The sequence below is a fragment of the Chiloscyllium plagiosum genome, unplaced genomic scaffold, assembly GCF_037043375.1.
Source record: "Chiloscyllium plagiosum isolate Xiang-an unplaced genomic scaffold, Cpla_swu_hap1 HiC_scaffold_24, whole genome shotgun sequence".
In the NCBI taxonomy this organism is placed as follows: Eukaryota; Metazoa; Chordata; class Chondrichthyes; order Orectolobiformes; family Hemiscylliidae; genus Chiloscyllium; species Chiloscyllium plagiosum.
Genome location: NW_028270162.1, coordinates 45,518,595 through 45,531,661, shown reverse-complemented (window position 1 = coordinate 45,531,661; position 13,067 = coordinate 45,518,595). Strand labels below are relative to the sequence as shown.

The following is a 13,067-nucleotide window of genomic DNA, read 5'->3' as shown; positions in this document are numbered from 1 at the left end:
GTTGGGGGGAAGGTACCTGAGATTGCAATGGGTAGATGGAGGTGGGGGTAATGGTGATTGGTCGGAGAGGAGGGAAGGAAGATGGACAGGTAGAACTGGTCATGAAGGCGGTGCCAAGTTGGAAGATTGGAACTGGGATAAGGTGGGGGGGGTGGGGAAATGAGGAAACTGGTGAAATCCACATTGATGCCGTGGAGTTGGAGGGACCCGAGGTGTAAGATGAGGCATTCTTCCTCCAGGCATCGGGTGGTAAGAAAGTGGAGATGGTTGTTTACTGTTGCAAAGTACTCAAAACCAGAGTGACTTCAGCCGATTAATTCAAAATCTCTGGAGACTCCCCAGTTTTGTTACGATCGCCACAGAGGCTGAAAATCTTTAAAAAGAAATTATAAAATCCAGTTAATTGCTGGAAAAATAAGTCAGGATTTCATATTCTGAACTTTTTGCTGTAACAAAAATCTAAAACCACTGCTGACTAAACCTTATTTTCTTCAGGCAACTTTTACTTTAAACTAAAAACAGAAATGTGTCATTTTACATTTATCATCTATCACACTCTCCAATGGGATTACAATGTTTTTAACAAACAGCCCCACAGTTGCTACATTCAGCTAAAAGGAAAATACCGTGGATGTTGGAAACCTGAAATAAAAACAGACAATGTTGGAAAAGCTCAGCAGCTCTGATGTTACCTGTGGAGAGAGAGAAACGTTTTTAATGTTTTGAATGCGATTTGACTCTTTTTCATTCAACAGAATGTCGGACTAAAAATGTTAGCTTTGTTTCTCTCTCTCCAGATGCTGTCAGACCTGCTGAGTTTCTTCAGCACTTTATGTTTTCAGACCATGGGTTCCAATAGATTCACGTATTCCTGTTTTGCTGTGTCATAATTTCAGGTGAGCATCTCCATGTAATTTCTTTAGTTTTTGGAGTTTCTTAATCCCATCACCGACTGTTCTGCTGTTCCTTTGACCATGACAGAACAAGTTTCCCAGATTCCATCAAAGGGTGCAGAATGTATTTCTTCAAATACAGACCATCTCTCTCCCACACCCGGCTATGGTAACTTATAAAGCCAAGCTGCCTTTTCTCCGCTGACTACGCAGAATCTCTGTTGCTTGTCTCTAGGGAAACCCAAAACCTGATTACAAAAATGGCTTTCTCTGCCCACTTGCCTGTGATAATGCACTTTAGCCATGCATCTGAGTAAACTGAGCTCATTTTAATTAAAATTCCTCTAAGAAGGAATGGACAGTCGACAGCACAAATATTAATAACACATTGTTGGGATTTCGGGAAACTTTGGGTTGACTCAGGATAAACTCAAATTGGTGCCACTATCTCCATGTGTAAATACCTTGCCTCTTCTTCTCATTAAAACAATCCAATTTCTCCTGTGGTCTCTGGCTGCCAAAGCACCAGTTTGACCATGGGACAGGTCAGATGCACCGTGCTCATCTACTAAATTTAAAGTCACAATTGCACAACATAATAATGTTATAATTCTCATAATGGCAGCACTAGACTGTTGAAGGAAGTGTCAATGGTTGGTGCTGATTACTCCTTGATCTTTATAGGAAAGTTTTTAATCTTCCTTCTTTATATTCCTCTCTCACTCCATTTCCCATTACCCAAGTGAGGTTAGAGACAACACGTGTACCAAATCGTGATGTGATAATAGACCTGCAACATTTAACTCTGTAGTAAAGCACTTAAGAAAGCTAGTAAGGCTAGAAAGGTATTTGGATTCAGTCAGCCTGATTTAATTTACCAGGACACATCTACCTTCTTGTAGGTAAGGGGATCTTGAAGATCTAATAGACAACCTCATAAGTGTTTCTTTGGGAATCATACCAAATGTATCCTATAGATAAGGAGACATCCTGTGCAATTCAAACTGAAGTAAGTTCCTGCCCTTCCCAAATTATAACTGTCAGATATTGGTCAGGAGTAAAGGCAGAAGTCAGTGAGGAATAAACGCAGTTATGTGGCATCATTGTGTATTCACACCAAAGGCCCTCAGGTAAACACAAAATTGAATCTGGCACCTGAATAATATTGATAGTTGTGTTACCTGTGCCTGTGCTGCCTGTGCTTGTGCTTGTGCTACCTGTGTCTGTGCTGCATGTGCTGCCTGTGCTATGTTACCTGTGCCTGTGCTGCCTGTGCCTGTGCCTGTGCTGCCTGTGTTGCCTGTGCCTGGAAGAGAAAGTGAGGTCTGCAGATCAGAGCTGAAAATGTGTTGCTGGAAAAGCGCAGCAGGTCAGGCAGCATCCAGGGAACAGGTGCCCGAAACGTCGATTCTCCTGTTCCCTGGATTCTGCCTGACCTGCTGCGCTTTTCCAGCAACACATTTTCTGCCTGTGCCTGTGCTGCCAGTGCCTGTGCTGCCCGTGCCTGTGCTGCCTGTGCGTGTGCTGCCTGTGCTGTGCCTGTCACTCCTCCTTGAACAGCTTGCCCTCTTGAAGTAACCCATTAGTAACGAGCCTGAGAGAGGAATGTCTCGTAACAAGGAAGGAGAGAATTTTGGCGATGGGGAGGGGTTACGGGAGGCTGTTGGGTGAATGTTGGTGGTTGGAGTTTGCAGTTGATGTACTCTGGAGTATGTCAGCACTACAGCTCAGCTTGGCTCCAGCACAATGAGTGTTTAATATTTGTTTTGACCACATTTAACTTCTGTGGACGAGTGCTACCCAATGCCATGCATAGCAGGCCTGCACCCTACACTGTGCTGGCTGTGCTTTAGACAGGAGATGTTAGTGAGCCACCTCCCCCAAGGTTAGTCTTCGTTGCATCTTTTCATATCTCCAAAATGGGCACACAAGGTCCACGTTTCATCCCTTGGAGCCAAAACAGCTCACATACCCATGGTGCATCTGACTTGTATAGAACGTTGAAAGACCTGCAGTAACCAAATGAAAGTCAGCCCAGATTGAAACCTGGAGTGAAGTCCTGGAAGGGATATTTTGGTGAGTTTCTCTTGTATTGAAGATTGCAGCTTATTGTGCAGGCTTCATTGATAATGTATCAGACAGCACCTGACAGCAGAAAGCAATGGCAGCTTCTCAGGGCTGAGCTAAATGGTGGTACGTGGAGCTCTGAACTAGTGAGGCATGAAATTATAGCCTGCCAGACTTAAAGATTGAAAGATAAACCAAAGCTAATAAACCTCAGGCTAAATAACTCAGATATCTGACACAAGCAGCCAATCTATACAATACATTAAAAGCCAAAATAAACGTTGCTAATGACTAAAAATACTCACTTTTGTTGGTTTATGTAGTGACAGGATTAAGGAAAATATTATCTTCAGTCCAAAGTAATATTAGATTAGATTCCCTACAGTGTGGAAACAGGCCCTTTGGTTCAACCAGTCCACACCGACTCTCCGAAGAGTAACCCACCCAGACCCAATTCCCTCTGACTAATGTACCTAACACTACGGGCAATCTAGCATGGCCAATTCACCTGGCCTGCACATCTTTGGACTGTGGGAGGAAACTGGTGCACCCGGAGGAAACACATCCAGACACAGGGAGAATGTGCAAACTCCACACAGACACTCGCCCAAGAGTGGAATTGAACTTGGGTCCCTGGCACTGTGAGGCAGCAATGCTGATCACTGAGCCACTGTGCCACCCAAATCTTTAGTATGAAGAAACTAAAAGTTGGACGAGATTTTTTTAAAAAACATCTCTTTTAGAACAATAGCTGGAATACCTTTGCAGCCTGCAGTTCTGTATACAGTTTCAGGGCCACCATTTAATCAGATTTCCATGTGGGATGCCGTTTTGGCACATCCCTAATCAGAATGGATCTTGCCAGACTCCACCTAGTTTGGTTTAAAGCCTTGCAGGGTAATTTTATTTAGGAATGATCATTCTCAGGACAGAGTCTAATTGAGATGGAACAATATCCAGTTTGGATGTTGTGAAAAATGTATAGCATCGGGTGTGAGAAACATATGGCTATTGAAATCAAGAATGTAGCTTCCTTTATACATGTATTCCAACTCCTATGTATATATGAGGGTGTGTCAAAATCTACAAGTCACTACAGGGATTGTTAGACCAAGCATGGAAAGTATATTAAATACAAAGCTATAGTGTGATAAATTCGTTAATTGAGTTAAGTACAAACAGGGCCAACACTGTTTTGAGCCAAATTGAAGCACAATGTGGATACTTTCGGATCCTGTTACTATCTGCTTCCTAGGGTTGATTTGACTTTCACAAATTGATGTATACTTAAAGAAACCACCAGCTCACCTTGAGTCTGGTGAATGTTCAGCCCTTGAAACAGTCCTTTACAAAGGTATGTCATGGTGGAAATATTTGAGGCCCCAGATTGTGAAGCGTGAGTGAAGGAACTTTCTGGATTCTTCCTCCAAGTCCTGCGTTCAATACAGGGGTTCTCATATTTCAATGCAAGATTTCCAGCATTGCTGATGGGTTCCAGTTTTAAATTACACATTAATGATATGTTTCAAAGGCTACATTTCTGGAAGGGTTTTTAATTAGTTTTGGTAGTTCTGAGGCCAGATAATTTTTCAAGCTTTTAGACATGAATGAGCCTGCATACATGGTGTGTCCTCACATGCACAGCTCGATCTTTCTTCTGTCAAAAAAGCCTTTAATCATGGTAATTGTGTAAAGATAATTAAAGTGGGATTGGGTTTTATCTCCTCTTTTGGGGGCTGTCTTTTATCTCTCTTTTAATATTTCGAACAATCATTAGAATAAAATAACTCTCCTCATAAAAAAACGAGGTCAGAAGAGAATTGTTATTGATTAGATTATTATTTCAGGTCCTTCAGCTGACATTTTTTTACGCTGTCTGCCTCTGCCTTTTCCACACTGAGGACCCATTGCCTCCATGTTTGTCTTCCCTCAGTTGGGAGGATGGTGCTGCCTAGTCTCCAGGCTTACCAGTTTGGCTGCCATTAAGTGATTACTACGCACATTGATGTGTGCAAGTACAAATAAACACCAACAAAATGAAACATTTAGTTGTGGGGAAGCATTCCCGATGGACTTGTAACTGACCAAGAATGTCGTGCAGCAATTCTTAAATGAAAAGAATTTAAGACCATTAGTGTCCAATTCAATGGCAAGTACATCAACCGGACCACTGCTAAATGCAGTCATTTTATCTTTGCTTTATTTTATGACTTCTCTGATTATGATTCTTTCAATACCCATCTAACCAGCCTCATGACTATTTCTAGTACTGAAGGCAGATCATTAGGGCAGTCCTATATTGCTCCTGCTCTGAGCTCCATAGTCATAGCTTCTATCTTCACAAACCAGAACCTTCAGATTTGATGGATAAGGCTGATTAACTGGTTCCATGAAGTCTAGTGTATAAGCCATACCTGTGTACAAGCCACACTCTATAATATACTTTGTATAGATCATAACATTATATTGTATATGTTGGTATTCAACACACTCGTATCTATAAGCCAATTCGGGTTTTAGCTCAAACATTGGTATCCAATAGTGATCCGTATACTGGATTTTAGTTTGACTGTTTTGTACAGGTAACACAGAACCTGTGCTTCCTTTAATCAGTTATTTGGCCCAGTTTGTCAGTTCCAGTCCTATTTTATACGTGGTGAAGCTTCTGCATCTTCAGAGTTATTTAGAGCTTCTTTTTCTGTACATTTAAAGAGCCTGTTGCCTGTTAATATATATATATATATTGTGTACATCATAAAATGAAGATGTTTTCTACATGCCCAACAATCATGCCAGATTGCCTCTTACCTTTTCTTTGGGCGAGGGTAATCTGTGAGAATGCAATATGCAAGACCGTCTTTAAACATAGATTAGCATTGTCAAAGGGTATGGTGCAGGAAAAGCACAGCCGGTAAGGCAGCATCCGAGGGTCAGGAGAGTCGATGTTTCAAGCATAAGCTCTTCATCAGGAATTAGCAGAGGCAGGCTTCCTGATAGTCAACAGTTCCCATTTCACTTGTACACTTTGTGGAGCTTTTGACCCAATTAATGCACTCCACCCAATCCTGTGTCAAAAAGTGCCCTATGCAAGCTTGCACTTATCATATTGTAACACAGTGAATATGTGGAAGGTTATTGATCAGGAGGTTTTTGGGTACTAAGATAATGAAGGGAGATGGGGATAGCACAGGAAGTTAAGGTAAAAAGTAAATTTTATTGAATGGTGGGTCTGATGCAAAGGGCCAAATGGTCCACAGAAGTAAATGTGGCAGAAAAAAAAAGTACTTTTTTCACCATTGAAAATCTCTACAACTTTAAGATGAGTGATGTTTGTGGGCATTCACTAACAATTTCAGGGAGGATTGCAGTCTCTAGTGTGTTTGGAATCACTGCTTACAAAACTATTCTTCCTTGATAGGTATTATTGCCACAACGCTAATGCAGGCAAAAAAGTTAGAAGCCCATTCTTGGGAAAAGAATTCCTTTGTATTTTTTTTTAAATAGGTAAATTAAATTAAGCTAATTCCTCAATATGAATTCCCAGATAGGTTAATATCTGTCTGCAACAAAAAATGCCAGTCATCAATTCTAAAAGAATATCTTCTATAAATATTATACACTTGCTATGAAATATTAAGGGGCTATAGTGGGATTGTGAGAAAGAACTGTCCTGGAAAGAGGTTACTAAATGTGGAATTTATTTTGTTGAGAAATGTGTTTTTTGAATGCTTTAATATTTCAAAAACATTTAGAAATTGAAATTATCTTCATTTATACCTGGTCACACTTTGGAAAAAGCAACAAGGACAACAGGATCAATGCTGTAAAGATGTATTCTGTTACAAAACAAATATTTTAAAGCTATTTTCATGTCTCCCATTCTCAGTAAGAAAGTGGAATTATATATGAAGATGGTATAAGCAATAATTTGTACAGTAAATTATTCTGTTTTTTTCTATATGTATGGGATGTCAATATTTACAGACTTAAATTATGAAGAGTACTGTAGTTTATTAAATTTGTGTTTTAATAAATTTGCATGTCTTAAAATATTAAATTTTTTAGTTTCTACTAAACTTTGTTTTACCAGGTGTGGAAATAGAGTTACGCATTGACATCAGACTGATTGATTTAGTCACATTGTCCACTTTCTCTCTTGTTTCTCCTCCCATCCCTTATGTGAGCACTGACTTCCAGAATCCAATTAAACATAGGTGAGGCAATGCCCAGTGTAATGCAGACAGTTCTATGCCAGGCCAAATGTAGCTGGGTGTAACATCTACTGCTATTCCCATGCTTTATGTTACTCTCTGCTATTATAGTCAAGTTTACCTGCCACACACTTGCCATCGCTCTCTGCTAATCACACTTTACTAATTAGCTGGAAGTTAGAGAGCAGCAGATCAACACTGAACAGGTAACAACTGGATGAATTGACAGGAGGGAAAGTATGTGTAGACTCAAAATTTACAAAAATGAAATGATTAAAGAATGGGGGCGACATGGCGGCTCAGATGTTAGCACTGCTGCCTCACAGTGCAAGGGATCCGGGTTCCATTCCACACCCCCAGGCACCTGTCTATGTGGAATTTGTATATGCTCCCTGTGTCTGTGTGGGTTTTCTCCCAAAGTCCAAGATGTGCAGGTTAGGTGGATTGGCCATACTAAATTGCCCTGTAGCATAGGCTGGGCCATCGGAAATGCAAGGATGGGGATAGGGGGAGGTGGCTGGGTGGGATGCTCTTCAGAGGGTTCATGTTAACTTGATGGGCTGAATGGCCTGCTTCCAAACTGAAGTATTCTATGAATTCTGAAAATAACAAGATGGACAATTTGAATTACAACGAATATTTTCTGAGAGGAAATAACTCACCCCTTTTCTTCAGCAATCAAATCCAAAAGAATATCAAAATAAATATTGAATTAGCTAATATTATCCTTATGAAAGATTGTCTTAATTCCAAGAAGGTTTATTGGGTTGATTCCTGGAATGACAAGCTTGTCTTATGAGGGAAAATTGAGTAAATTGAGCCTTTCTCATTGGTGTTTAGCAGAATGAAAGGTGATATTTCGTATTATATAAGATTTCAAAAGAGCTTGATGACGTCATTGCTGGGAAGATGTTTCCCATTGTGGGGAGTCTCGTCAGTGAGCACAGTTTAAAAATAAATAGTACCCCTTTTATGATGGCGATAAGGAGGAATTTCTTCTCTCAGAGAGTTTGAAATTCTCTTTCTAAGTCTTCAGAGGAGGCTGGGGCAACATAGTCAAGGATAAATCATATAGGTCTTTTTAGGAATCTAAATTTATGAATGGCAGGCAGGAAACTGGAGTTAATGCAGTAAACAGTTCTTTCAAGATCTTGAATGATGAAGCAGGCTTGGGGAAGAAGTGGCATTCTTTTCTTCCTAATCTTAAGACCCTATGTCCTTAAAGTTTGTACCTCAAGAACTCTGACTGTAGCAGAGGTCTGGACAGGGGGCTGGCCATTTTGCCACTCAGAATAATTGAAGGAAGTCCTCAATAACTTCTGACTATGTGGAACATGAAAAGTCCCCGACATGGACTTTTCTAGCATTCACAGATTTTTGGCATTCATTAATGTGATATGGGCATTGCTGACTGATCCAGCATTTATTGCCTATCCCGAGTTGTCCCTGAGGAGATTTTAGTGAGTTGCCTTCTTGAACTGCTGCAGTGCTGCAGGGACACCCATAACGCCAACAGTGTGGGAATTCCAGGAATTTGACCCAACTACACTGAAGAAACAGCGATAGATTTCCAAGTCCAGATAGTGACTGGCTCAGAGGGAAACTTGCAGGTGAAGGTATTCCCATGTATTAGCTGTCCTGAACCTTATATATGGTAATGGTCATGAGTTTGGAAGGTGCTATCTAGAAGCCTTGTAGGATTTCTGCTGCGCATCTTTTAAATAGTACACACTGCTACAATTGAATGTTGGTGCTAAAGGGAGTGAAGGTTTATGGACACTATATCCTGAATGGTGTCAACCTTCTTGAGTGTTGTTGGAGCTGCACTCATCCAGGTTTTGGGGAGTCAGGAGTTGGGCCACACGTTGCAGGTTTCCTGGTCTGTAACCTGTTCTAATTGCCACAGTATTTGTATGCACATCCAGTTCCGTTTCTGGTCAATTGTAACCCCTCAGATATTGGTAGTGGGCAATTCAGTGATGGTGATGCTATTGAATGTCTATGGAGGATGATTAGATTCTCTCTTGTTGGAGATGGCACCTGTATTTCTGGTGAATATTGTTGGAAATGCTTCAGCTTTATCTTTTACACTGACGTCCTGGGGTGCCCCATGATTCAGAATGGTGATAATTGTGCAGCCTCCTCCTCCAGTGAGTTATAGAGTCATAGAGTCATAGAGATGTACAGCACGAAAACAGACCCTTCGGTCCAACTTGTCCGTGCTGACCAGATATCCTAACCTAGTCTAGTCCTATTTGCCAACATTTGGCCCATATCCCTCTAAACCCTTCCAATTCATATATCCATCTTGATGCCTTTTAAATGTTGTAATTATACCAGCCTCAACCATTTCCTCTGGTAACACATTCCGTACACATGCGACCCTCTGTGTGAAAAAGTTGCGTCTTAGGTCCCTTTTAAATCTTTTCCCTCTCACCCTAATCCTATGCTCTCTAGTTCTGGACTCCACTCCCCCCCCCCCCCCCCAACCCCAGGGTAAAGAACTTGTCTATTTATACTATCCATGCCCCTCATGATTTTATAAACCTCTATAAGGTCACCCCTCAGCCACTGACACTCCAGGAAAAACAGCCCCAGCCTGTTCAGCCTCTCCCTGTAGCTCAGATTCTCCACCCTGGCAACATCCTTGTAAATTTTTTCTGAACCCTTTCAAGTTTCACGACATCTTTCCTATAGTAGGGAGACCAGAATTGCACACAATATTCCAAAACTGGCCTAATCAATATCCTGTACAGCCGCAACATGACCTCCCAGCTCCTGTACTCAATGCACTAACCAATAACGGCAAGCATACCAAAGGCCTTCCTCACTATCCCGTCTACCTGCAACTCCCCTTTCAAGGAAGTATGAACCTGTACTCCAAGGTCTCTTTGTTCGGCAACACTGTCCAGGTACTTGTCATTAACTGTAGGAGTCCTGCCCTGATTTACTTTTCCAAAATGCAGCACCTCTCGTTTATCTAAATTAAATCCATCCCATACCTCCTCCTCTGTAATATATACATTTTTTCAAGATGTTGTTATTTATTTCCCCATGTTCTGTATCTTCCATGTCCTTCCCCCCAGTATAAACTGATACAAAATACTCGTTTAGTATCTCCCCCATCTCCTGCGGGTTCCACACATAGGCGTCCTTGCTGATCTTTGAGGGGCCTTATTGTCTCCCTAGTTACCCTTTTTTCCTTAATGTATTTATAAAATCCCTTTGGATTCTCCTTAACCCTAATTGTCAAAGCTATGTCATGTCTCCGTTTTGCCCTCCTGATTTCCCTCTAAGTATAAATGTTGAATTGTCCGCCACTATTCATGACTGGATCTGGCAGGACTGCTGAGCATAAATCTGGACCAGGAATCACTTAGCTTTGTCTATCACTTGCTGTTTATGCCGTTTGGCACACAAATAGTTTTGTTTGGTAGCGTCACCAGGTTGACACCTCATTTTTGGATATGCCTGGCGCTGCTCCTGGCATGACTTCCTGCACTCTCCATTGAATCAGGGTTGATTCCCTGGTTCAATGGTGATGGTTAAGTTAGGAATATACTGGCTTATCAGGTTACAGATTGAGCTGGAGTATAATTGAGCCTCATGGATGCCCAGTTTTGAGTTGCTAGATTCATTTAAACTCTATTCCATTTAGCATGGTGATAGTGCCACACAACATGATGGATGGTTTTGTCACTATGAAGGCAGGACTCCGTCTCCACAAGGACTGTGCGGTGATCCCTCTTATCGATACTGTCATGGACAGATGCATCTGCAGCTGGCAAATTGGTAAGGTTGAGGTCGAGTCTGCTTTTTCCTCCTTCGTTCCCTTACCACCTACTGCAGACCCAGTTGAGCAGCTATGTCCTTTAGAACTCCATAAGTGGAAATATTACCCAGTCATTCTTGGTAGTGGACATTGAAGTGCCCCACCATAGTATATTCGGTGCCTTTGCCACCTTCAGTGCTTCCTCCAAGTGTTGGGCAATGTAGGAGAGCACTGATCATCGACAATGTGGTACCTGGTTATTAGATAAAGCTTTCTTTGCCTATATTTTACCTGATGCCATGAGAATTCATAAATTCAAATGGCCACATTGTGTGGCCCATTTGGCCCATCACATCTGTACCAGTCATGATGTGCCTATCTACTCAAATCCCATTTCCATATTTTTGACCAAAAACCTTCTAACTCTAGCAATTTCATGATGGTTCCCGCTTCTGCTACCCTTTCAGGCAGAGCGTTCCAGCAACCCTAACCCTCTGGGAGATAAATATTCTGCTCAAATCTCATCTAAATCTCCTTCCTGTGCCTTAAATCTATGTTCCCTGGTAATTGACACCTCTACTGAAGATTTATTCCTAAAAAAACCCCCAAAGAACTACAGATACTGGCAATCAGAAAGAAAGCAGAGTTAAGCTTTCAGATCCACTGAAGAAGGGTTTGCTTTCTCTCCAAAGGTGCTGCCAGGGCTTTGCCAGCAATTTCTGTTTTGGATGTTGTTAGAAGTTTATTTCTGTTGATGGTGTATGCGCCCCTCATAATTTTGTGAAGCTCAATCACGTCCCCCTTTAACCTTCTCTGCTCTAAGGAAAACAACTCCAGCCTATGTAGTCCTTGCTGGTGGCTGAAACCTGGCTATTAATTTAGTCAACTAATTGTATCAAGTTAATGTTCACAATAAATTTTACAAAATTGTCTAAATGAATTAATTGCTTTGTCAATAGCCCAAAGCTTAAAGGTAGATTAGATTACTTACAGTATGGAAACAGGCTCTTTGGCCCAACCAGTCCACACCGACCCTCCAAAGAGTAACCCACCCAGACACATTTCCCTCTGACTAATGCACCTAACACTATGGGCAATTTAACATGGCCAATTCACCTGACCAGCACATCTTTGGAACGTGGGAGGAAACTGGAGCACCCGGAGGAAAACCACACAGACACGGGGCGAATGTGCAAACTCCACACAGATAGTCACCCGAGGCTGGAATCAAACCTAGGACTCTGGTACTATGAAGCAGCAGTGCTAACCACTGTACCACCCTAAATGTATATTGTATTGTATATTGACACTGCAGGTTAGCAATGGTAGACAAAAATGGTTTTGGCTTCTCACAATGCTTTCTGGGTGACATCAGCGTAGCCAACTCAAAAGAAGAAGAAGAAGAAGGGCTAAACCACTTTCATAATCAAAAGCAAAATATTGTGGATAGCTGAAATAAACTTCTGTCAAAGAATGACAATTCCGACAGCAATTGCAGAGGGAGAAACAGAGTTAATGCACCATATCCAATATGACTTCTTCAGAACTGAAGATTTTATTCCTAAGCAACTTCAGTTTGGCTCCATAAGTGAAATGAGGTTGCTATTTTTTTTAAACGAACCTGTGATGCTTTGACAAGTGAGAATAGGACACCTACCGGACTAAAGCTAAAAGCAGTGAAAGTAAGAATGCACAACAAAAAGGGCCAGGCCTGCTTTCCCAGCTAAATTTTTTGTTGTGTTGCTCAGGACTGTGGAACAGCCTAGACAGGCAGGGCCTCTGTTTAAAATCTCATGTGAAATCTCTCACTATCTCACTGCTGCACGGGATCAACAATACAGCATCAGGAATGTGCTTCAACTCTTCCAATTCAGAGCTGGGAATGTGTCTAACTGAACAAGCCTGGGGAAAGATTGCCAATGAGGAAAATATGTTGAGATAACATGGGCTCCCTAATCAAAACCCACAAATGTTAAAAATTAAACATTGTTAAAATGTTGTGCAATCTTTTGTCTTATGCAAAAACATTTGTTGAGAAATGTAAGACTTGATGCCAAGACTTGTAACTCTTTGCAGATAACCTACGTGTATATTTGGAAAAGACTCATGTTCATCTAGATCACC

General features: G+C 41.4%; 1 protein-coding gene across 2 annotated transcripts in view; it reads left to right on the top strand.

The window, feature by feature from the left end:
* kremen1 (kringle containing transmembrane protein 1) overlaps positions 1-13,067 on the top strand; it is a 214,769-nt gene that overhangs the window by 189,861 nt on the left and 11,841 nt on the right. Inside the window, exon 9 of one of the 2 annotated variants that reach the window (XM_088000116.1) lies at positions 10,830-10,963. The exons of the other annotated variant lie outside the window; for it this stretch is intronic. Within the exon in view, the coding sequence (XP_087856242.1) occupies positions 10,830-10,963 (134 nt within the window). The remainder of the gene's footprint in view (positions 1-10,829; positions 10,964-13,067) is intronic. 2 annotated transcript variants of the gene reach the window in all.